The sequence below is a fragment of the Aplidium turbinatum genome, chromosome 8, assembly GCF_918807975.1.
Source record: "Aplidium turbinatum chromosome 8, kaAplTurb1.1, whole genome shotgun sequence".
NCBI classification, from domain to species: Eukaryota; Metazoa; Chordata; class Ascidiacea; order Aplousobranchia; family Polyclinidae; genus Aplidium; species Aplidium turbinatum.
The window spans coordinates 15,947,713-15,972,669 of NC_137479.1; the positions used below are offsets into that span (position 1 = coordinate 15,947,713).

The following is a 24,957-nucleotide window of genomic DNA, read 5'->3' on the forward strand; positions in this document are numbered from 1 at the left end:
AAGCAGTGACATCAGTGAGAACTATTTTCTCTACCAACTTGTAATTTTGTCCTATAGAGTTGTTAATTTCTTATCAAATACGTTACGGTACACTTTGCTGTCCTCAAGTCTTACTTGTGCTTAGTTTCCATAGACCCATTTATATAGGCTAATACTAATTCAACGCAATCAAACCTGTTTTACCTCCTTAATTCCCAATAAGATATCCCTGTTCTCTGCAGATCAAATGATCGGGTTTGTTTACTTTAGTCAAGATAACTGTTGAATATTATATGGTAATTCGCAACAATGTCAGCTAGCTTAAGTTTTACCACAACGGCGCGTCATAAAACATCATGTTCTACACTTGCACTCAAAGCTGTCTGTTTCTGCTCTTTAATCCTTCGTTAATGTTAGTTATGAAGCAGCAAATCCTTGTTACGCTTGTAGTATTCAGTATTTTTCTTGAAATCAGAAGTGTTGCAAAGCTGCGGTACCAAACTTTTGTAAAGTTTAAATCGCTCTTAACAATAGATGTCGATCAGTAAAGTTTCTAGCTTTATGACATCACAATACGTAATTGTCAAAGCCATTGGCGTTGCTCGAATGTTTGTTCAGAAAGAGTCCGCTAAGAAATATTCTGTCTGCTATGTATATTGACTTAATGGGCTTGCTGAATAGTTTTACACCAGGTCATTTAGCCTTTAATTCATAACTTCAATTATTGCCATTAGTGCTCACGTGCTAAAACGATTAACTATAGAAGCACTTGTTCTGTCACCAGAGATTTGTGTTGTATTAGAGGAAAAGTGGTCATTAGTCGAGACTAAGTTTATTTTGATTGCTTTTATTCTACTGTAATTGCTATAATGAAAACGCTTCCCAACGTCAAAACAACGCAAGAACGAGGTCATGTTACATTGCTGAAACCATGGGCTAACAAACTGGCTCAGCAATTTGCTTTTATGGACACGTCAAGTTTTTATCATCACTAGGGCAAGTAAAATCAAGCCTTTTTTAGTAGCTTATTGCGGTGTGGCTTTAGGTAAGAGTTTTGGACGCAAGGAGTAGGTTCTAAAGTCTTAAATTGGTAGGTCCATAAAATTTTATTTTTTATCGTTTGGTCAAATTTAGGTCAATTTTATGTAACTGACGTCCGGACGTTCAAATATTTTCTTTCGTATGGTGAGAAAAATTGATACCAACAACTTTTTGTTCATCAATCTCAACCAGGGCCGGATCTAGCTGATGGGGGCCCCGTGCAAAAAAAAATTTTGCGCCTACTGCGCGAAAACCCACCTCTACGTCTACAGTAGCATTAATCCAGTACTGCACAGCATTTTCCAGAAACTTCAAAGGCTGAAAGAAAGAAAAAATAACAGAAAATCACATTTTTTCCACGAAGGGGGGCCGGGGCACCTGCACCCCCTAAATCCGGGCCTGATCTCAACCTGTGCTTCGTAACACTCAAAACGCTGCCAAACAATAATGACATTTCCAGAATAAAGGACAAGACCAGAAACTTGATTGAGCGCTGGTTGACACCGCTCAAAAGCATGTGGTTGTGTCTTTGGTAAGACACCGAAAGGCGTGCCGTCGATTGCGGAGTAGCAGCCCTTCGGTTATAGCCCTTGGTTTCTTTCATAATTGTGAAAAGTACGGTACACTGCTCTAGAGAGAAATTATTGCAGCCCTTCTATCTTTGGGCTATAACCAACTAAATTGAACATTACGTCACATTTTAACCCTTAAACGCCTATGTGGGTCTCTAGTGACCCGAGCTGTCTTTACTTCCCCCATATCTTTTGGGACGTCTAGCCATATTCTGTGTGATTTCCAGTATTCTCAAAGCATTTATTCTTCTCCCATTTCACATTTATAATTTTAAAAATATTCCACTGGTAAAATAGTTACTGCTGTTTTAGAAGAAAAAACTTATAGGGTCTCTAGAGACCCATGTTAGGTAATAGTGCAACTTTTTTTGAATAACAGTTTATTTTGCCAGCAGTAACTTTTTAAAGTAGGCTACCACAAACATTAAACTTAATTCGTATAATAAATAAACCATAAAGTAACTTCCTATCTTTTCAATTATTGGTGAAAGTTTTGTAGCCTATAGTTGAAAATAGACGAGAACTTCCAGTTGAATTTGCAACAAGAAAGACGAAAAGGGTTGGATCAAGCTTGTTTGGTTTTAGTGACAGGCAAACGTTAGTATCGTATGTGCCAAGGAAAAAAAAAGTTGTAGTTTTACTATCAAGTATGCATATTGATAGCCAGAGCTGGATTTAGCTGATGGGGGGTCCGGGGCACTTTTAGATCGGGGGGGCCCCGCGCAAAACAAAACACCTCTACTTCTACAGTAGCATTAATCCAGCACTGCACTGCATAGCATTTTGAAGAAACTTCAAAGGCTGAAAGAAAAAAAATAATAATAACATAAAATCACATTTTTTCCACGTAGGGGGGCCCTTCAAAAGTCGGGGGGGCCCGGGGCACCTGCTGTCTTAAACGTTTTCTGCCTAGACTGGATAAAGTGCAGGCCTTACTTATTAGAAGAAATGGTGTATTGGAAACGACAATAATAAAACGAAACAAACAGTTGCTTACCGAATTCTTACATATTCCCTAGTCACTCCAAATCTCCAGATTTATAAAACAATGACCACTCCAGTCCATGCCAAAACGTAAAAAGAAAGATCAACTAGCAAAAATTGTTAATGCATGGCCGGGTCACTCAAGCATGAAAATAGAATGGAGCAGAGATACAACAATAATATTAAGTGGGCGGGGAATCGTTTCTAACACCTGCACCCTCTGCCCCCCTACATCCGGGCTTGATGATAGCAAAGTTGATGCAGATAAAGGTTTACTTGACATGATACAAGACTATAATGATACTAAAGCAGCTGTTGATAAAGTTGACCAACTTTGTCACAACTACAGTGTGCAGAAAAGGACAAATCGCTGGCCACTTGCCTACTTCTACAACTGCCTCAATATTGCGGGTATCAATAGCATGGTGGTCTTCCGAGCTAAATTTCCAGGAAGGGAAAAAGAAGCAAGTCATCGACGCCGAATATTTCTGGCAAACTTAGGTATGAGTTTGCTTCATCCATGGCTACAACGTCGAGTGCAAGTAAAACAGCTTCCAAGAGCTGCTAAACTATCGCTGCAAAAATGTGGATACAAAATTGACATCGACTCTTCTCAATCATCAGCTACACATGGGGGTGGAAAGCGTAAAAGACGGCGGCGCCACATCTGTCCATCTTCTCTGGATCGCAAAACACCTCATGTGTGCGAGGAATGTAATGAGCCGTGTTGTATCGATCACCTACATGTCACGGTTTTATGCCCCTATTGTGCAGCATGATTCTTGTGCTTAGCGTCTTCATGGCTAGGCTACCACATTAGAGCACCTAGTAGCCTAGTAGAAAATTGCAATTAATTGCTTTTCTTTCACTAACTTTAGCATTTGTTGAGTTTTGAAGTTATAATATTTGAAGTTACATTATTTCAATTCTTTTCTGTTGTTGACAGTTTGCAGTGTTGATCTTAAATTCGGTTACTTTTGCACAAAAAAAAATGTTACATTTGCAATTATTGCAAATTTTGTTAGTTTTTTTCGAAGTATTATGCTTTGGAGTGTATAATAGTGAAATTGCAACACAGTAAAAACCATATTTAAGAAAGATGTACAAATTGAAAGATAAAGCAATACCCTTTTACAGGCCGGGTCATTTGAGACCCAGATAGGTAATAACGGTTGGTGAAACACATAGGCGTTTAAGGGTTAAACTCTTGTTCTTAGTGAACGTGTTCATTGTGGCGTTAGTTGGCAGATCAGATAACCTTCAGTCATACTTCATATATTCTGTTGAGGATTTCAATCTTTTTTCATTGAGATACATTTTTTTTTTGTTCAAGCAACCTTGTTTTAAATATAAAATGCAAGAAGCAATGGTTCATTTAGTTCAATTTTCGTTAGGTCAATAAAGTCAATCTTTAGGCTGGTGCGCCAAATATCTTCAACAGGGGTGGGCAATTAGCAACTCTTTCCCGTGGGCCACATATAACCCGCCACAGCGTTTCTAGTGGTTCGGGAAAGCATTTAAAAAAAGAAACTTCACAGATCCCACGATACCGTCCGTCTTAGCCTACTCGTTTCAATTACAAACAGCTCTAGCCTCTAGGACAAGTAGGCTACGTCGTCTGCATGATTATGGTCGATCATGAGCATGGTCATTGGTCAGCTCGTTTACAACACAAGTTTTACCCTCATCATTGATGGTAGTACACCTAGACAAAGCAGCTCAATACAGCTAGGCGTTCCTCTAGAGTCGGCCCCGGAAAACCCTTTATCAAGGCCGTTGAAAAGATGTAAGCCTGGTACCAGAGATCCTCGGATCGAAATCAACAAAAATGCACTATCTCAAAAATACGGATTCTTCATGTTCCCGCCCCCTCGGAAAAGATGAGGGCCCTTAAAATCATCACTGACTCTGGTCCAAAAGCACAACCTGGACCCCTGTTAGCGCTACTGCGCTTTATTCTATAAACCTCAAGACCTATCAAGCATTGTAAAAGCGAAGTAACTCACGCTTAAATCGATGACTTGCAATTCTAAAACAGTCAAAAGATTAGGACGCATTAAAATAAATTTAAACTACAGACAACATAGAATGAACACACCACGCAAACTGTAGTCCAAATTTTTATACATAAGTGCTCACAATGATAAAGTATGTACACAAAATACAATATGCAAAATGTCGGCATTATATTATGCAATTTTTGCATCAAGTCATCAAACAGATACAATAAAAAGGCGTGAATTACATGAGCCATTGATGAAAAGTTGCACCTACTCGTTTTAGATCAGTGGTTTTCAAACTATTTTCTATACAAGTCTCCTTCTTCAAATTAAAACTACATGTACATTCAAAGCATCTTTTACTTATAAGAATTGAAAATCTTCAGTTTGATCAGTTCAGGAATTATCAGAAACTTTAAAAATACATGGCATAGGCCCATAAAGGTCCAGCAAGTACTGCTCAAAATGAAATTATATACGCCTGCAAAATTTTATCATTGAAATTTTGTGCTGCCACCAACAGCGTTAAAGGGTAACGTTTTATGCGCATAGCCGCGATCTGCAATAATTAGTTGCCTGGAGAATGTAGGCTAATGAACGGAAACATATCACAACTGTAGTAACCGATTGTGTTCTGTCGATGCGACAACCACCCCTTTCAGAATACTAACACATGGTATGGAAAGGTTAACCTATGCCGCCATGCAGTGTGTTTGATGGCGTTCGGTAAATATATTTATTTGAAAACAGAAGGACCGAAATCACCTACATGTTGTTGAAACAAACAGAAGAAAAATTAATGTAAGAAGTGTGGCGACAGGATAGAATCCATTGTGCAAAAAACATTGAGGACATTGGAATCCTTAAGCCAGTACGAGAGAGCTTACGTGGTTTCGATTTGGTGCAAATACAGCTTTAACGTTGCAAATCAGAAGATCAAGAAGAAAGTGAAATAAAAAATTACAACAGAAAAAGATATAAGAATTAAACGTAGGCTAGTAATGCGTGGTGCACTTGCCGTTCCAAGGACAAAGCTGAAATTGCTGCAATCTCAACAGATTGACAAAAAAGCAGGATAAAAACAAAGCAAGACCATGGCCACCTAAAGATACGGCCTGATTTGTCACATTTTGCAGAAATTTCCAGGTTTTTCTAACTTTGGGCGAACGTTTAAATAAATTTTTCTAAAAATTAGATTTTTACGCTTTCTTTATTCTTTTCCCCAGATGACACAATAAGTTTTAACATCCTCACATGTTGAAAAACAAAGAAAATTTGATTTTGTAAATTTTAGTCAGACTGTTAATTTTCAATAACAGTCTGATTTTGCGTTTTTCAACTTACTTTTTCTCATTTGCTATTGCTTCCCAAAGGCAACAAAAAAGTTTTTTGTCATTAGGAAACCGCAAAAAGTAAAAACATCTCAAAAAATGTCAGTCAAGCTCTAGCAGTAGCTGTAATCACAATCTGCAAAATGTGACAAATCAGGCCGCATCTCCAGGTGGCCATGGCAAGACTAATTACGGTCGTCATCCTATCGCGGTAAGAGTATAATCAATGAAACAAACCGCCAGCATGTAACCGATGATGGCTCACGAAACCTCAACGTACGCCAAATGACAAAAGCACATGAGGAGTCGGTAGGCGCGGCACTGGCAAAAATGAATGGAGGCAAGACAATACTGTATAGGAATGCATAACGCGTTATTTCAATTTAATTAAACGCTTGATGATGCTTTATTTCTGTAAAAAGTAACCATTCAAGTCAAGAGTGCCTTCATGAGTTTGAGTTTAAACATTGTCATGCATGAAATTTAAACAATTCACGGTGCGTCGTTTTTATGACAAAAAAATTGCGATAAAGTCGAATAGAAAAGTAGAGATCAAAATGCAGCGACTAAACTCATGGTGTAGCCAACCTTTCAAAGATTACTAAATTTTCTTTTCAGCGTTAAAACACAATTGTAGCCAGTTGTAGAAGCCAAGAACTTTTGCGCAATGTGTTATGTACAGTCGCCTAGTTGGTATATTGAACAATTGAATTTGAAAAACCGACTCCAACGAAGTAGCAAAATCAACAATTGTATATTGGCTCTGACAATGAAAACGGTCGTGGAAGGTTTGTGCAACGATGAGTTTGATTTCTTAAGAAAATTTACAAAATTACGTCTTTCGTAACCTGACCCTGAAACACCGCATACGTTGAAACTACACTTCGATCAACCCAAAAAGCAAGATTAGTCTTTTTCACACTGATTCGAAGTCTGCAGACGTTGAATCAGTATAAAAGGGACCGATTTTGCTCGCTAGGAATTGCACTTTTATTGCTCTACGAGTAGTCATGCGAGTTCGGGGCGAGAAGTATCTGGGCTTTCCTCGTCGCTGTCCACAGGATGGACTAGTGCATTGTCTTCCTCAACGGAGGTCTAAACAAAACTGAGTTTAGTACAGTAAAGAGATTGCATCTATTATATGGATCACCGAGATGTGCTACTCACTGTCGCTTCTACGTGGAGTTCATCCGTTGGTGACTTCACGTTCGGAGGAGTAATCGGTTCGGAAGACACTTCTAAGAACAAATTTGTAAGTAAGGTTTTGACATACTGTAAGTTTAACAATAACGAAGTCTTTAATTAAAGAAATTCTGCAATAAATTTTATTCGGTCTTTCATTGGGCTAAACCAACGTGTTGCTTTGCATTATCATAATGTAAACCACAAACCGTCGGTTGTGGTTGATTGGGGAGTCGAGTCATCATTAGACGTGGAAGTGGGCGAATCGTCTGCAAAAACAAATTCTCAAACTCACTAGACTCAAAAACTGGCAGTGAGTTACTTTCGCTTCAGGATGTTGTAGTCTTCGTATATTTCGTTAAAGTTTTCTGAAGCATTGCCAATGACCAGTTATGAATAGTATTGTTGAAGATGCATTAAAACATTTCACGGCAATACTGCAAGGTTGGTAGAAAAGTCGCTCTACTTCAGCCTTAAGGTGGTTACATTCACGTCAAACGAAACACCACTCACCAGACTCTGTGACGTCGTCAGGGGAAGTTTCCTTTTGATCCGACGTGACGTTTGAAGTCTGCGCACAATTCAACAAAATCTTATAAATCGATCACCAAACCATGGTGCCCATGGGGCAAGAGAGCGTGGAATGACAAATATTGTTTTACAGTTCATTGCCGAGATGTGCCAGTTCCCAGCACAAAGAAGCCTGGACGTCCCAGAAGGACGTGGGCTGATACAATATAATCATGATGACAGGAAGCGGTGGCAGATGGCCCACTCTAGTCCCCTAAACCGCGATGAATGGAGACTAAGTATGCGCCTTGCCAAACCCCGTCCTACCCCGACTCCGGGAAATAAGACGTAAAACAGAAAGTTCAGGAATAATGGATCGTTATTTTGGGTAACGCGTATCTTTTAGTAGGATCCCAGAAAGCAACATCCGCAGACGTCAAATCAATGTAAAAATGACGGATTTTGCTGTCAGGGATATTCTTCCCACGCAATAAAACAAAGCACCCCATTATATTGACAGGTCTTAAAGCTCTGTTCAGTTGTCAAACCTCACCTGTTCAGCGTTGCTAATCGATTTCTTCTTACGCCGGCCACGTGACTTCTTTCCTTCGTTGCCACGTGCACTGTCGTCCACTGATGACGCCACTTCATTTTCTATATCCACCTAGATAGTGAAATAAACTTTTGCAAATGCCTAATGTTTTTTGCGAGTGTTAAAAGACATAGTGATTCAGCTGAAAAACTTAAAATTTCTTATAATAACCTATTTTCTTGTTTCTATCAAGCATTAATCTATAATCCAATTTTGAAAGAATATTGAGTATTAACTTATATCATTAACAATAATTATAAAATCAGTTCGCACAAAGTTGCCGTCACGGCTTTCCACTAACCTTGCTCTTCTTTTTCCTGCCTGAGTGACGTAACGATGTTGCAGGCGAAACGCTTGAAATCGTGTCCGTCACAAAATTGTCATCTAGCGGCAAGAATATGTTTTATAAATCAGTCACGCGATGTTGCAATGGATGTAGGTTTGGTCGACACATCACAGAATTTGAGAGGTTGAAAGTTATGAAAACTTTTGAACTACAGGTACAAGTATTCAATTCCAGCACATTAAAAAAATGACTAGAGATCTGAAAAAAATTTCAAAATTCTGTGCAAGTAGTGCAGTTTGAAGCCCTTACCTCCAACATTGAAGGATGAGAGACTGACTGACGTCACAGGTCCGTTGATGGCGTTGATCAAAGGAATGACTTCATAACCGGGAGGCACACTGACGACATCTTGCGACGCGGTTGAATCTCGATTTGCAGGCTCACCGCTGGCTGCAAATATAGGTTGATGGCGTCACATGAGAATGAGATGCTTTGCAAAAAAACATTTATCAAAGCGGATCAGTTCGAATGGACGACGAACAAGTTAACTCAAAAATGATTTTGTAAAAGACGAGGGTGTTTTCGGACTAAAACTCCTTTTACAAGTTCTTGGTTTTATTTCAGTCAAAGCAGGTATAGAGAGTCAAAACGATGTATGTAATCTATTAGACATACTTGTTGTGCTTATGGATTGTTGATCTGCGTTCTCATGCGCGTTTTGCTGGTCAACAGGCTGAGAAAGGGCGGATTTCTTTCGGACGGCTCGTATTTGAAGGAGAGCACGAAAGGACTGACGACATATCGGACAACCGCTTTGTTGGAATCGAAGCTGGTTTGCTGTTGATGGAAATGAACGCATTTTTAACGTTTATGCAACGTCTCATACAATGCATAAAAAGATACATGTACAAACAATGTAAAAAGAAGTTAAAAAACTTAAAATTCGCTGAAGGTATATGTAGATCAAACGGGCAGCAAAGTTAACTTTACAATAATTCAGATTTTTTAAATTCCCAAACACTGCTCGATGCTCACCACAAGTGCTGCACAGGCAGAGATGTTTGCATGGGAGAATGAGTGTGTCCCTCTTGTCAGAGAGGCAGACGACGCATTCCGAATTGTCCTCATCATCCAAACCAGAATCGGATACACCAGCATCTCCTTCAACTGTTATGGGACAGTTGAAATACGATGATAACTTTTACCACTTAAACTTTAAATATAAAAAAGGATGCAGAACGTTTCGCGACAAATAGCTCTATAGTGCTTGTTCAGCTATTTTTTAATTTTTTAAATTGATTATTTTAAGGTTGACGATGACAATTTGGCCAAAACAGTTATGTCTTTGTTCTTTTCAGTAACAACTACCAAGTCAGGACGATTACCAGGATTAAACATAAAACTGATGTTCATTGATGACAACGCAATGAAGCTGATATAAAGTGATTTGTAAACAAAGCTTTTTACTACAGATGCGTTTCTTTGGATGAAAGAACTTTCGAAATCAAACTAGACGATCAGCTATGCAATTCATGCCTTCTCTGAGTGATTTCTTCTTGTTTTCAATTCCATAGATTTCTTGAAACAGATAGCAAACTCCATTGATCTGAAAACCACAAGGCGACAACTATTAATTGTGATAGGTTAGTAAATAATTTAAATGGTCTTTAAACGAAACCCTTTCCATGTTGTGTGCGCAGCAATGGTCTTTCACTGTTGTCTGAAGTGAACTGCATTTGGTCAGAAAAAGGAAGTAGCAAATAACGCAGCACACATGAAACTGAAACTAACTAGTAATCCTAACCCATAACTTGTATAGGCTGTAGAACTTTATTGGGAATATATAATACCAAAATGGTAGCAAACTGATAATAATTTGTTGTATTATTAACAGACAGGGCTGAAAACACATTGCATTCGAACTAATCACACCAAAATTTGTGAACACAATGCATTCTTTGACATCTATGAAGCATCAAATTGAATGCATGGTGTAGTAGCACTGGACGAAGCTACCAAGAGGGAAAATGAAGTAATGTAGCTCTACTAAACTTTTCTCAGGAATAACAATACAATAAAGTTTAAGAACCACTGGGCCAATCCCATACTTTGGCCCAAAACCAATTAACTGCAAGTGCTACTGACCCGCAGTCAAATGATCTTGAATGCACCAGGTCCACACTCGGCAGTACAAAACAAGTTGGAAGATATTCTGCCCTAAATCCAAAGGTGTTGTGTTCATTGAGCTACTTTCAAGTGTCAAACACGAGAGTTTAAAAATTTGAAAACGTCTATCTGAAATTCATTAAAAACAATAACTGCATACAGATCCTCGAGCTTACCGCTTGTTTTTGCTTGGTCGCTTTTATGCCCCATGTTCCATCTGAATTCTGAAAATAACAACATGCACCTTAATAATGACGTATGAGCAGCCAGTGCACATTCATTTTGCGTACGAATCTACCACAGGCACAACAGCCTGGTGAGCAACATGACCTAAAGTAACCTCGGATAACATGACATGACAATGATTAACGAGATCGCAAAATACGTCACAGAAAATACATCACAAAAGTACACATGACCAAGTTGCATAAGCAGTACTTACCTGTTACAGTCATAACAAGTAAACGCGTACACAGAAAGAGTAGTGATGTAATAATGCAGTAAAAACCATATTGAGGATAATGTTGGGTCGTAAAACTTTCAGCACAACCGAAATAACACTTTCCCAACATTTTTATTAAACAAGCAAACCAACGTCATACCAACACACACACAAAGAGAAAGCTATATGGAGGCAGCTATGTACAAACTGTCTGGAAATGTTCAATTAAAGTGAAACCAAGTGCAACAACAACACAACACGAAGTCTTTAAATTAAATTAGGACGTTTGTAGGTATATATAATGTAGTTTGCTCAAAGGACAAAACGACAAAAAACTCCTAACATTTCTTAAATGAAAATCACTATCTTGTGAATGAACTTTCCAGCAAAAAGGCAGTTGACATAAAAATACATCTTCTGCAATCAATTTGAGCTCTCATTTGTAAATGCGACTGTTTCTGCATAGTAGGATTGACTGGCCAAAAATGTTTTGTGAAGAGTTCTGACAAAACTCTTCACTCGAGAATATGTTTCCAGAGACAGACCCAAAGTTCAACACTGAGCAAATATTTACACACTGAGCAAAAATTCAAGTTTGCGAGTCTTTAACTATTTGGAAATCGTATGAAACAATTGTAGATAAGTTCCACCACTAATAAGTTGAAGTTATCTTCAGTATCTCCCTTTGAAGTTAATATTAATGTGCCGAAAACCCGTCATTTTAACACCACATAGTGGAGATCCTTCGAAGTGAAAAAATATCAAAAGCGCACGTAGCAGACATTCAACCAGGAGTTCGTGGGTTCAGCTACTATATGACACGTTGAACTTCAAATTGAAGTTTTGTGAAGACCGCATAGCACGAAACAACATAAAGTTCATGACAAGCTACCTAATTGTACACAAAGTCAAAAGTCACCCCGGCAGGGAGTATGGGTGTCAGATTGAAGCTAATAAAGCCATTAATTCTTCAAAGTTCAAAATTAAGTAAGCTTCCACAAACCTTGTGAAACGCAGCATAAGTAATATGACTGCGACCAGCAAAGGTAGGCCCACATTGAGCAGATACTTGTATGGCTATTGGAATGTTAGATGGGTTCCAAGACTCCTGTGATAAAAGTGCAAAAGTTTGTTTAATACAGTAAAAACAAAACATACGTACATACATGGATTCAACGAGGTGTTACTATTTCATACAAAAACGTGAATAGGATGGCGCACCCAAAAGAAACGACGTGTTTGCTTTGGTTAGAGAAGCTTTTGAAGTGCAATGATACGTCTACAGACATGCTCTCAGTGACGACTACAAATAACGGTCCAGATTTTTACGTAGACAGCAACCGATAAGGAAAACCGCACGAAATCGAACAGTGACACCGAAATTTTATACAAGGCATATGCTCTGAGAGTACATGCAAAATCACAAAGTATATATATTAAGTAACTCATCTCATGTTGTTACTTTCTTATTTTACGCCACAACGAAATTTACACGTCGTAATAGTGACAATATGTCACTCGCAAGCAAAGTTACTACTTTTATATCGTTTAAATGCAAAAGCATGGCTACCTAATCTAAAGATACGGCCTGATTTGTCACATTTTGCAGAAATTTCCAGATTTTGCTAACTTTGGGCGAATGTTTAGATAAATTTTTCTAAAAATTATCTTTTTACGCTTTCATTACTGTTTTCTCCAGATGACACAATAGGTTTTAACGACTTTAGATGCTGAAAAACAAAGAAAATTTGATTTCGAAAATTTTAGTCAGACTGTTAATTTTTCAATAACAGTCTGATTCAGTGATTTTCAACTTACTTTTTCTCATTTGCTATTGCTTCCCAAAGGCAACAAAAAGCTTTTATATCATAAGGAAACAACAAAAAGTAAAAAAATCTCAGAAAATGTCAGTCAAACACTAGCAGTAGCTGTAATCAAAATCTGCAAAATGTGAAAAATCAGGCCGCATCTCCAGATGGCCATGCGCAAAAGCAATGTAAAAATGGTACTTTTGCTGAATGGGAAGAAACGGAAAGTAGGTCTTCACACTTTGCTCTCTTTCCAGCAGACTTTTTTTTTTCTTGCAGATTAAAAAATACCAATGCAAACACAAAAGCACTACTAGTACTACTTATATTTCTTGCATGCATAGACAGTCGGACACTAAAACAACACCGGCTAGGGAAATTGGCAATTTTTACATCGATTCAACGCTTGTAGAGTAGACTGTTAGCTAACTGCTCTAGGCTGCTGCTGAGCTGAGTCGGAGTCTGCCTCGCTTTCTGACCTAGTCTTGTTCTGAAACGATCCCTGTTCCATATCTAGAAAGCTAAAACCTTAATTGTTAAGGTAACAGGGATCAGTAGTCAGTAGATGTAACAGAAAATATATTTCGCACTTGCTAGTGCATCGTCAGTTCTGATAAAGGGCCAGTTCTGATAAATAGGTTTTAGCTTGTAGAGTAGACGTTATCTAGAAAACAACATCACGTGCAACTTACAGATTCTTTCTGATGCAAAGACGCTGGGTTTATGACGTGGCTTGTTCGGCAGAATTGCTGGTTACATCCTGCGTTGTACGGAACTATGTCACTACACTCGTCTGCGTTCTTTGGGGTAAATCTGAATTGTAAAAATGCACCAGTCAAATTATATAGTACTTAGTATCAAAAAGTACAAAGGGTTTAAGAAAAAATGGGTAGTTAAGAAATCCCAAGACGAAATCGTTCTCTTTACAATTTTTTAAAGAAAAAATACAACTAAAAAAACTAGCTACATGGCACATATATATTTTCCTCTAGCATTAATAAAATAAGTCCACCATAAATTAAACCTATCATTATTGAGCGTCTCAACGAAACTTACAAAACGGTTTTGTTACACATCTTTTCGGCAGCGTTGTAATAGACAGCAATAGTGCATGGACTGTCGGCATCAAAGGTGAACTCCAAATTGTACAAGAAAGTTTCAGGAGGAGGGTTTTCAGGCTCATCAGGATTTGTTATCACATCCTCAGGCTTAACAGGAGGATTGGGTACTCTATAAAAAAACAGGACAATTTTCTGATAGCATAGGTCAGTGCAATCTAATCACAAGCCAGCAGGTCATTTGTGGCCCTAGTTGGTTGCACCCAAAAAAAGCCATATAAACCTGTAAAAGACTCAACTATTTTTGTATTAGCACCCTTGGCTAGCTGGATATTTCCTTTTAAAACACACAGAAATAGGCTGAAGTAAACAGACATATTTTTGATGAGGCACTGTGCTGGTAAATTGTATTCCTTATATTGATATTAGCTGGTAGAGTTGAATTTGCTTAATAAATCTATGACTAATACATACACTCGCCTTATAAATTCCTTTGATATCAAATGAAATTTTTAATATGTAGGCTATATAATTTTTAAATAACGTATCCTATATTTTATCCACAATCGCTTTTTGAGATTAGATTGTTTTACAAATACAGTAGAATCTCCTTCGGTCTCCTTCAGGGTTGTAAAAAAAATGTTTTTTTTTTGTTTTATGGAAAAAACAAGCTTTTTGATAAAAAAAAAAACAGGTTTTATGGGCAAAAATAGGTTATATCATGTAAAAATAGCTGAGAAATTTTTTTTGCAGAATTTGTTTATTGGTGTAAAAATAAGTTGACCGTTGTTTATGCAATATGCAATCATGGGAAAAATCATGCTTCTAGGAAGTGAGTTGGTGGTTGCTAAGTCTGCTAAATATAACAGAAATTGATTGTGAAGAAGGGAGCGTTCTTCCTGGCTATCAGCACAAGGCTGAGTACTCACTAGCACAGCGAACAATTGCGATTCGCCAATCATAACAGTGTAGCTTCTACGCTAGCCATTTAAACCATCCAATCAACTATATTATGTTTCTTGGCAGTCGATTGTAGCAAGAATTGACAGCGATAGACACTGTTGTATTTCGCCCATGAGGCTGGGCTTGTCACAAAACTAATGTTAGAAAAGATAACAATCCCGATGAACACCTAAACTTTATACAGTACTAATATTTGATTAGTTGCTAAAAATATTCTCTCAAATCGTAGTAAAATTCCTCATATTTTGTAACTCTCAAACACTAATTTTAACCTCAACACTAATTTTGTAAATTGCGTCACATCCTTTTAAAAAAAACAGTTCACCTGGGTAGCTACCCACTAGAACCCTGGTCTCCTTACATTATTTACTGCCATGAATCAAACAAGCGAGCAAGGAACTCTGTTTTTTTTTTCAAATTGAAACAGCTAAAAAAATCGAACCAAACTGATCATTTGTATCTTCATACTCGACATTCATTTGCCATTAAAAAAAGTTTTCAAGGCACACATTTGAAGAGAGCTGTTCGGGCGAGCATTAAAAACGGATTTTAGCAAAACCATTCATTATAACAATAATATTATCAGATTAAAGTAGGGTTATGTGTCATAGATAAGCATTGTTTTAATCATGTAAAACTGTACCCAAGTACATTTTAGTTATTATTATACTACTGCTGCCCTAACTAAAATGTATTCTTTCAATATGAATAGTTGAATACTGAACACTAGTCACTAACGAGCCAAATTCAAAGTCATGTTTGTAAAGACATTGGTAAATGGTATAATCTAAGCTGACGGCATATTGACCTCGGCCACCCAATCAGAAACAGGGAGTCTATCCCCTGCAACCAGAGAGTAGGTTGGTGCAAATTAATACATTGGCAAAGTTGTATGACACGAGACCTTGCTACATGTGTTATAAAACACTGGTATAATTCCAGCATGTAACCTAAGAGTGATTTTTCGCTTTAAGAGCATCTTTTAACTTAAGAGTACATTTTTGCTTTGATTTAAAGGCCTTTGCAAAAACATATTAACTAACTGCAAAGGTTACCTTGACGCTAGCAATATATTGTATACAGAGTTAATGTTTGCAAATATTGACACATCCCATACGAGATTGAACATTACGGTATGCTTCAGTTACGCTTGGTGACCACAATCTTGGAGGGAGCAAGTCTTTTAGGCGCAGACAGTTAGGCGCCGGTCAAATAGGTGCGCACACTGTGGCGTATGTATATTTAGGTGCAGAGCACTGTGGCGCCCGTTCATTTAGGTGCTATTCCTAGTAAAGTCTGCAGATTGTATCAGCTTGGCAGGTAGGGCAATGCTTTTCACACAAAATGTTATATTGAACAGAAAAATATGTTATGGCTTCCGTGCGTGAAGCTGCTCAAACCGGCAATGCTTTTCACACAAAATGTTATATTGAACACAAAAATATATTGTATTTTAATGTGCGTGTTCGGCATTTATTTGTTGTTAGTCCAGATTTGCGTCGGCAAAAGCTTTATCAATAAATTATTCAAGTTTCCGAACATGACTGAGTTTACTTTTAGTGAGTCAAATAATAACTAGGCTACACTAAACATCAGTAAAAAATATACCAAAGCCTATTTTCAAGCAGGTGGTAGGCTTGAGTGAAGAGTAACTTGGTTTTTCGTCAAAACCCCGACTAGGTTTAATAACGAGCAAAGTTGCACCATTATGCTTGGAACTTGTAGCCAGGGTTCATATGCCCTATAGAAATGTATTCATGTACGGTAGTAGAGCGTTGTCTCATACGAACTCGCCACACGACCAATCCATCCCGAGTAGAAGTAATTGTGAAAGATAACAGATTAAGTAAGGTACCATCTGGCTGCAGGGTCTGCTACTATTCGGTGAGTCCGATTCGGTGAGTTCCTAACCTCTGACCCTAAAACGGCAATGATAATTAGGCTACGGTACCCAATAATTTAAAAAAAAAATTGAAAAAAATGCCCCGTTAAGGGATCGGACTCACCGAATCGGACTCACCGAAATGGGCCATTCCGCTGGCTGCAACCTGTGTTCAGGATGCATAGCATGTCCTGTGGAGATGTGCTAATATCAAGAGTAGTAGAGCGTTGTCTCGCACCTCATCTCCACACGCGACGCATATTAACAAAACAACATATTTTTCTGTTCAATATAACATTTTGTGTGAATAGCATTGCCCTACCTGCCAAGCTGATACAATCTGCAGACTTTACTAGGAATAGCACCTAAAATCCTAAATAAACGGGCGCCACAGTGCTCCACACCTAAATATCCAGACACCACAGTGTGCACGCCTTACTGACAGGCGCCTAACTGTCTGCGCCTAAAACATGTGGACACATCTTGGATTACCAAGTTTTTGGTCATCGTAACCCAAAGGTCAGTCATCTACTGCATAAAACATAACAGTGTAGTTGATCTGTTTTAGGTACAAGGAAAGCTACTATACTACAATTAAAATACATGTCTACATTAGTGGAAAAGCATTAAAAAAATAATTAACTTCAAGCAAGTCATCTGATATTTCTACATACATAACATGCCTGTTAAACATGCCTGTTAAAACTATTAAATACAACAACTTCACACGAAGTGCAACACAAATCATGGACCATAAAAGAGTTAAACTAGTGAATACTTTACACAATAAAAACATATTATGGAACAATACTCATCAAAACATATCTTTTCATGTGTTGTCAACACAGAAGAATAACTTCAATAGCAACAGGGGTAGAGAAAATATACAAAGAATCAGCATCATCATAGAGCTACCATACCTGATAAGACGTAAGGAGCCTTTTCGAACATTCGTGAGACACTTCAAAGCTTGCACTGGTTGGTCAGAGTTTGGAGACTGGTATGAGAACTACAACAAAATATAAATATCTAGGTAACTGCAGACAGGTCGTCACTGTTTCGACATTAAGGTATCCTCAGTGCAGAAAATTGTACACTCGACAGGAACGCCTTATTACTATTATTATAAGTAATGCACTAATGCAGGGTGGTGATTTTTCCATTTGTGATACGCAAGGAACCACATTTGGGTACTTTCACCAATCTTATCTTAAAAATTATCCAAGTCTTAAAAATAGTGCTCAACAACACATTTTAATTGCATATGCAATATGCATGTCTCATTACAAAGATGTTAGAAATTACAAAATCATGTTCCATTGAAAAACAATCATGATTTATTTCTGCGGCTAATTGGGCAGACAATAAATGATGAAAGTCAAGCACCACCAGTCCACCACACTCCATCTGTTCATCCTTTATGCCCACAGCCCCACACCCATCCTATCGACATAACACAACAGAGATAGGCGTGGGTATGCTTCAATCGTCTCCGCATGCGCGTCAAAGTTTTCCACTCAACCATGCACTAATGGGGAATTGCCTCTTCCTCCTCTTGTGAATGTGGTGCTGAGGAACAGATTGCAGACCAGATTATCAACAGTTGTACCACCTTCAAGTCACCCAATGGAGTGAACTGGAAGGTCTGCGTGTCTTGGATGATGAAACTAAACACTGGCTGCTCTCTAGTAGCCTTCCAGCATAGTCCAGGAACACTGTGAATCTGGGGTGATAAAAGGATAGACTCTCGGCCCAAGAGGCTCACATTACCACTGTGATTAACCAAATAACCATCTTGAATAATGAGCTTTAAATGAAAAGTTTTGACAATGCTAATAAACAAGAGGGAACCAGCATGGTAAAACTTAGGTCACTTATTCTCTATGAAAGAATTTTACAGTACTGCAGATCTGGGTTTTTTTTTTGCTGAGACTTTTCGGTCATTTGTCCGAAATGACTTGAAAAAATTTGGTCATTTTTTTTTGACGAAAATGTTTCCTTTCAAGTAGCTGATACAAACCAAAATTTTTTTCAGACATTTTGACCGAATTGACTATATATTTTTTCGGACATTTTGACCGAGTTGACTATATTTTTTTCGGATATTTTGCTAAAAAATCGGTCAATGACTGATAAATGACCGAAAAAAACACCAGCTGCAGATTATACATTGTATTTCTGCTAAACTGTGGCAATAAATTTATATCAGTTAATAGACTAGCCACTTACATTGTGCGGGTGTGGACCAAGAAAGTTAAGATCAGAATTATCTCCAAACAAGTAACCTTCTGGTTGCATTGTGTCAAACTTCTTCCCACCCATAAAAAAATAACTTCCAAAATATGAACCTGAAACAACAAAATATTTATAATAAACAGGAATAATTTATATGATATACTTACTAAACAACGCAATTGACATTGAAACAATACGTCTTTAACCATCCATTTATATGACAATATAATCAGACAGTTATTAATATGGTGATATTTCAAAAATAAAATTTGGTAACGGACAGACATTGATGCGAAAATCTTTAAATTTGAAGACCACAAAAGCCCCAGCTCCGCAATATTCAGCGTGTTAAAACTACTAAGTATGATGGTTTGTGTAGGAAAAAAATTTGGGTCTGGGTTCAGTATTACCAATTTTACGGACTATTGAAATAAAGTAACGGACTGACAGATAGAATTGGGAAAAACCACTAGTCAGCCTTCACATGCACTTTCTATCTAAATTCAGCTCCCAAACCCAATAGATCAATGTTTTTTTTAATTTGAGATCTACCCCCCATCTTAAAAGTAGTTTTTTTTGCTAATCCCTAATGCAGTGTTTGCGCAACAATTAGTTTAAAACCTTGATATAAAGTAACGGACAGACATTACAAAAAGTAACGGACAGACACTATCTCATTTCTGAAGTTTTTTGCTACACTGAACCAAGGTGATGGAAAAAGTGTTTACTTCCTAATAGGAAAAATTATGGTTTGCAATTTCGGAAAATTTTGGTTGAAAAAAAGTTTGTTTTTTTTACAAAAAAATTGCTTTAATATTCATAGGCTACCGTTACAATTATATACATAAATTGCATACATTTCCGAATTTGTTGTCATGCATTTCGAAATAGTGGTGCTACCCTGCTTTTTCCAGCCCGCTGAAGTGTTTTTCTACCCTTGTTCTTTCATTCCTTACTGTATTTTTATATTCTTATCAATATTTGCATCATCATAGCGGTCACTTTTCACTAGTGGAAGATAAAAGCAGTTTATTTATTGGATATAAATTCTTGAAATTATCTTTAATTCATGGAAATTTACGACTTTTTCAAGTTAGTTCACACAATTTGAGTCATAGTATCCCCAAATGTGATGAAGTTCTGGTATGTAAAAGGAAACATTTCTCTCTCCTGCAGGAATAAGGTGTGGAGTGGCTATAGCCTGCACAACATCACTTATAGGGTACGGTAATCATGGAAGTCCTCATCCTTTGGCCATCTCCATATTGACCCTGATATGTTCATCATCATCATCATAATCCATCGTCGGTTTGTTCCCCACTAGTGGGGGTGGCCGATTGTTGTTGGCTTTGGAATAACATTTGACAGTTACCCTCTCTTCACTTGCAATCAAAACTTGGCAATGACATTTGCAGTGAGTAATCAACAATTGTTAGAACAAACATCTTTGATATTTCCCTGACTCAAAACATGATTTTCAATAACGAATCACAATTATAATGGGAATTTTTTTTAATAAAAAATATTTACATATAATTTTTTTTTTACTTCGAAAATGTTTTTTCAATCTATATAAGGGGGGTCTAATGCGCTAGGGCTAGTTCCAACCTTCCCTTTCTGACTACATACCCAGTCATCTTTGACAGTCTTGGTGTAAAGCCCTATTTACAATCTACACAAATTCATCAAAAATATGGTAACGGACAGACACAATATCAAACTTCCATAAGTCTAGTGATTTAAATTGGAGGAAAGATAATTGTATAGGGTTGATATGTGTTGCCAAATGTGAGATAGTCAATATATGTTAGAAGTTAAAAAAACATATAGTTGTTTGTAAAAAAAACTTTTTTGAGATTTTTTGGTAACGGACAGACATGTGTGGCTTACCAAACTTGCATACCGAATTTCTAAACTATGTATCAAACACAGAGCTAATTTTTTTTATACTGTTTCATATATATATGACTTCTCCAGATATATTGAAATTAGAAGAATAGAATAAAACGAAAGTCATTTACACCCTGTACCATTCTAAGTGAATTTTTAATGAAAATTTGCTTGTAAGCAGGTAGAGATTTCAGAAATTAAGAAAAAGTTTGTCTGTAATGATAAAAACAAAGTAAGGTTAAATATTTGCTGTAGAGACATTACCCTAACATTTGAACCTACTCAGACTTAACTGCGTTACAATTTTATTTTTTCTTCCCCTGTCACACAATTTTGAAATATGAAATATATCATATATGAAGAACTAACCATCAACTTTTATAAGTAATTTTCTTTCAAACAGATATAAAGCACAGTTGTGCAAGCTAATCATCAGAAGATGCAGGTATTCCAAATGCATTTAAATATATCATCTAATTTTCTGTTGTTTATATGCATTTTATATGTTGCTAAGATCAAATCTCTTTTCGTTTAGATACAAAAACATAGTACTTGTAAATATCAGAATATGTGCAATGTTACAATCTAAAACAATTTTTAAACAAAATTTAATAAGATTACAGCAGTGGTTCCCAACCTTTTTTTGGCTGTTACCCTAATCTCCACCCTGAAGTGAGCCAATTACCCCCACGATAAATTTTCAAAAACAAAAGTGTTTATTGCTATGTATTTCAAAGGGCTAACTATGACAATCAAAATGCAATACAATACTGAATACAAGGTAACAATGCGTGGTAAACATTCAATGCGAAGTTTGGGCCTGGACTTCAGCCGCCAGCTTTGTGATCCTGGGCATTGTGGTACTGAGGGCGATTCTTGTGTCGCTTTTGACATCCACGCGATTGCGCTTCTTCGTCTTTATCCCAAGACAGTTGAAGATCCTTGTTCACAGCGATACATTGTTGAAAAAGATGTCAGGATATTTAAAGCCCGTGTCGCTAATGTTGGTGCGTCCTGGAGTCTGCCAAACCAGAAGGCTTCCAAGCCATTGCCCTTGAAATCAAGTTTCAACGCTTTGTTCATTCGGAGAGTGATAAATTCTTCTTTGGCCGGAAAGTCGTCATCATCCACCTGGCTGTCATTACATGTGAAGGGCTCAGTGCAACATTGGAGACTATAGCCGTGTCCAAATTCGGAAAGTACGGTAGTTGTCCAATGTCCATCTTCTTGGCTTGCTGGCCTAAGTGGTCAGCTATGTCCTCCTTCAACGCCGCTGTCAAATCAAGTCCATTGCCTTCGAGGTACATGTCAAGCGTCTGAAACTGCGCCACTGTGTCCCTTCCAACTCGCTTGTTCCACAAGTTAACCTTTGCGATAAATGCTGTTACGGCTACTTTGGTGTCCATCACAGTTACATTTATTCTTGCTTGAATTAAAAGATTTCCTTTATTCAATTCACCAAAGATATCAACCGGGTAGCACAGCTGGAAAATCCACTGTTGGTAAGAGAAGTATTCAGCCAAGTCGGACTTCTTTTCTATTAGAAAAACATGGACAGCCTCACGAAGTTCGACCAGGCAGGTTATCACTTTGCCACGAGACAGCCATTGTACTTCTGTGTGGTACAGTAATGCTTCGTATATTTCTCCCGTCTTCTTGCACAGTTCCTTGTAAAGACGGCTGTTCAATTCCTTCGCTTTTATAAAGTTCACAACCTTCACTGTTTCCAAATCGTGTCTCGTTACCCCCCAAAAATAAGCAAATTACCCCTCGGGGGTAATTTACCCCCAGGTTGGGAACCACTGGGTTACAGGAACATGCGTTGATACACTCAATAAATAGATCTATACCTGACTTGGGTGGATAAGTATAGGAAATCTCTGGTGATATTCCTATTTCTTCAACACCACTGCTTGAGCGACTCAAATACGCTCCCATTATGAATATGCACTTTTATTACCTGCAACTATATGTCTGTTCAATCTGTAAAACTAACAATAATCAGAGATTACTTCACCCACAAGAGCAAACCAAATACTCCCAATAGTTAACAGAGCTTTTGGAAAATAGTTTTTGATTGACTTAATCTCATTCTGTAATTTCATTATGCAAGACACTGAATGTTGGCACAGTTCAGGGGCGGATCCAAAAAGTACCATAGCCTGGGGGTGAATTTCAACAAAATACAATATTATAATGTGTAGGTTTACATTAATCTGATCTTGCAAAAAACTCCGTAAATAAAGTTACTTTTTTGTGTTTTAGAGGTAGTTATCACCCCATTATTCGAATATTCGTCCCCCTATTGCTCCTAGATTCGCCATTGGCCCAGCTAAATTCCGTTAAAGACAAAAATCCTGACAACTTAAATTGTTGCGACATAAAAAACCTATTGTTGCAGGTTGTAGTAACAATGCTTTACAGTAATCATTTAACATGCTCTGGGGTGATCACTGACGCAGCACTGTGTTGTGGAACACAGTACTAACAAACTCTGGCTAGTTTAACCAGAACTGTAAACAGTTGTAGCCTGTATGATGGTATCACTGGGTTGTAATGTACATTGCAACCAAGTTAGCATATGCACATTCCAAGTAACATTGAAAGGGAGCCCATTTTGAGATTATTTAACTTTTTTTAATTCTTAATTTTCTTTTATTAGATTAACTTTCAAAAATGTGTATTAAAGTTTGGAAGTGGCTATTTTTACACAATGAGGTGTTGCCAGAGTTAGGATTAAAGTTAGGAAGGGTTAAGGTAAGGGCTAGAGTTAGGAATAAGTTTAGGGTTTTGATCTTTGCCAGGACAAAAAAAATTTTTAAAATACAAGTTTTTGTTTTCAACAGCTTTAGGCCCAAAGTTTTTTCAAATTAGGGCAGAATTCCTTATCTGGCAACACTATTGAGGCTATTCTTACACTATGTAGTGTAAATATAGCCACAGCCTTAAAGTTTAGATTGCCCTTTTTACAAGTATTCATCTGTCATAAATTGGAATCGAGCAAGAGTATACGGTGAAATAGCTGTTTTGTGTCTTGACCACTTCCCCTTTGCTTTACTAGTTTCTAACCCCAACTGAAACACTCACCTAACCCTGAAGGTTGGGAGAATAATGAAAGTAGTATACCGGTACATAAAGTCTTGAGATTTTTTTGTGTAATGAAGTTTAAATCGCCCTTGCACGTGTACTGTTAATAGGACTATTTTCATAAAAAAAAGTTTTATTTTTTCTATCTCTCTTCTAGGTTTGGTGGCTGTACAATTTTAAGATAGTGGTAACACTGTTTTATCGCAGTATATTTTAAGGAAGTGGCTATTTTTACACAATGAGGTATTGCCAGAGTCAGGATTAAAGTTAGGAAGGGTTAAGGTAAGGGCTAGAGTTAGGAATATGTTTAGGGTTTTGATTTTTGCCCAGAACTAAAAAATTTCGAAAATACAAGTTTTTGTTTTCAACAGCTTTAAACTTTTCTCAAATTAGGGCAGAATTCCTTGTCTGGCAACACTGTTGAGGCTATTCTTACACTATATAGTGTAAATATAGCCACAGCCATATTTTAAACCATTGGGTTTAGCCATCTTTCCCTTTTGTTTGGTGGTAGGCCTGTATCGACTATTATAGTTAGTACTAGTAGTACCAGGTATCTTTTTTTATCCCGGACACTTTAATGAAGAACAATCAAATGAGTAAACCTTGGTGTCAAATTTGTATGTTTACCAGCAACAAAAAATTAAATTAAATTTTAGGGACTTTCCAGGTGGCTTGGAAACTTGAAAAAAATATAGTATGTAAGTTCTTAAACTGTTCTTCTTCCTGCCTCTTTGAGTTCAAAGTTTGATTAATTGATGTATGATGATTGTCGCTTCCCCTTTTTCCAGACCTCTGCTATGTTTGGCATATATTATTTTTCGTTGTGATGGTCAGAAATAAAAAGAAACTGAAATCGAAATGGAATGAACAAAATCTTTAAAAGGTTTACAAGTGTTACCAGATGCTCATCAGTAAACTTTCATTAGCTCTACAAAACATTCCACAC

General features: G+C 37.4%; 1 protein-coding gene across 3 annotated transcripts; it reads right to left on the bottom strand.

The window, feature by feature from the left end:
- Positions 1-4,680: 4,680 nt before the first annotated feature.
- LOC145775299 (E3 ubiquitin-protein ligase MGRN1-like) lies at positions 4,681-22,909 on the bottom strand. 3 transcript variants are annotated; one of them, XM_082586563.1, is made up of 17 exons: positions 22,772-22,909; positions 19,026-19,144; positions 17,717-17,805; positions 13,950-14,123; positions 13,586-13,706; positions 12,089-12,193; positions 10,820-10,867; positions 10,014-10,083; positions 9,513-9,644; positions 9,153-9,314; positions 8,787-8,927; positions 8,493-8,575; positions 8,153-8,263; positions 7,603-7,660; positions 7,299-7,358; positions 7,075-7,145; positions 4,681-7,002 (listed from the first exon to the last, which is right to left on the bottom strand). In XM_082586563.1, the coding sequence occupies exons 1-17, from the start codon at positions 22,857-22,859 to the stop codon at positions 6,916-6,918; spliced, it is 1,719 nt and encodes a 572-aa protein (XP_082442689.1). In that variant the 5' UTR covers positions 22,860-22,909; the 3' UTR covers positions 4,681-6,915. The 3 variants fall into 3 exon arrangements, with proteins under 3 accessions (XP_082442689.1, XP_082442690.1, XP_082442691.1); XM_082586564.1 differs by lacking the exon at positions 7,299-7,358; XM_082586565.1 differs by lacking the exon at positions 22,772-22,909 and having other exon boundaries at positions 13,950-14,121; positions 19,026-19,138.
- Positions 22,910-24,957: the final 2,048 nt, after the last annotated feature.

What these genes read in the sequence shown, in the direction of transcription:
- LOC145775299 (XM_082586563.1), bottom strand. Translation starts at nt 22,859, where the DNA reads ATGGGAGCGTATTTGAGTCGCTCAAGCAGTGGTGTTGAAGAAATAGGA. An exon ending in ACAATCCATAAGCACAACAA is followed by an intron (nt 8,928 to 9,152) that starts GTATGTCTAATA and finishes CTATATTTGCAG; the next exon opens with CCAGCGGTGAGCCTGCAAAT. An exon ending in AACTCCACGTAGAAGCGACA is followed by an intron (nt 7,003 to 7,074) that starts GTGAGTAGCACA and finishes AGTTTTGTTTAG; the next exon opens with ACCTCCGTTGAGGAAGACAA.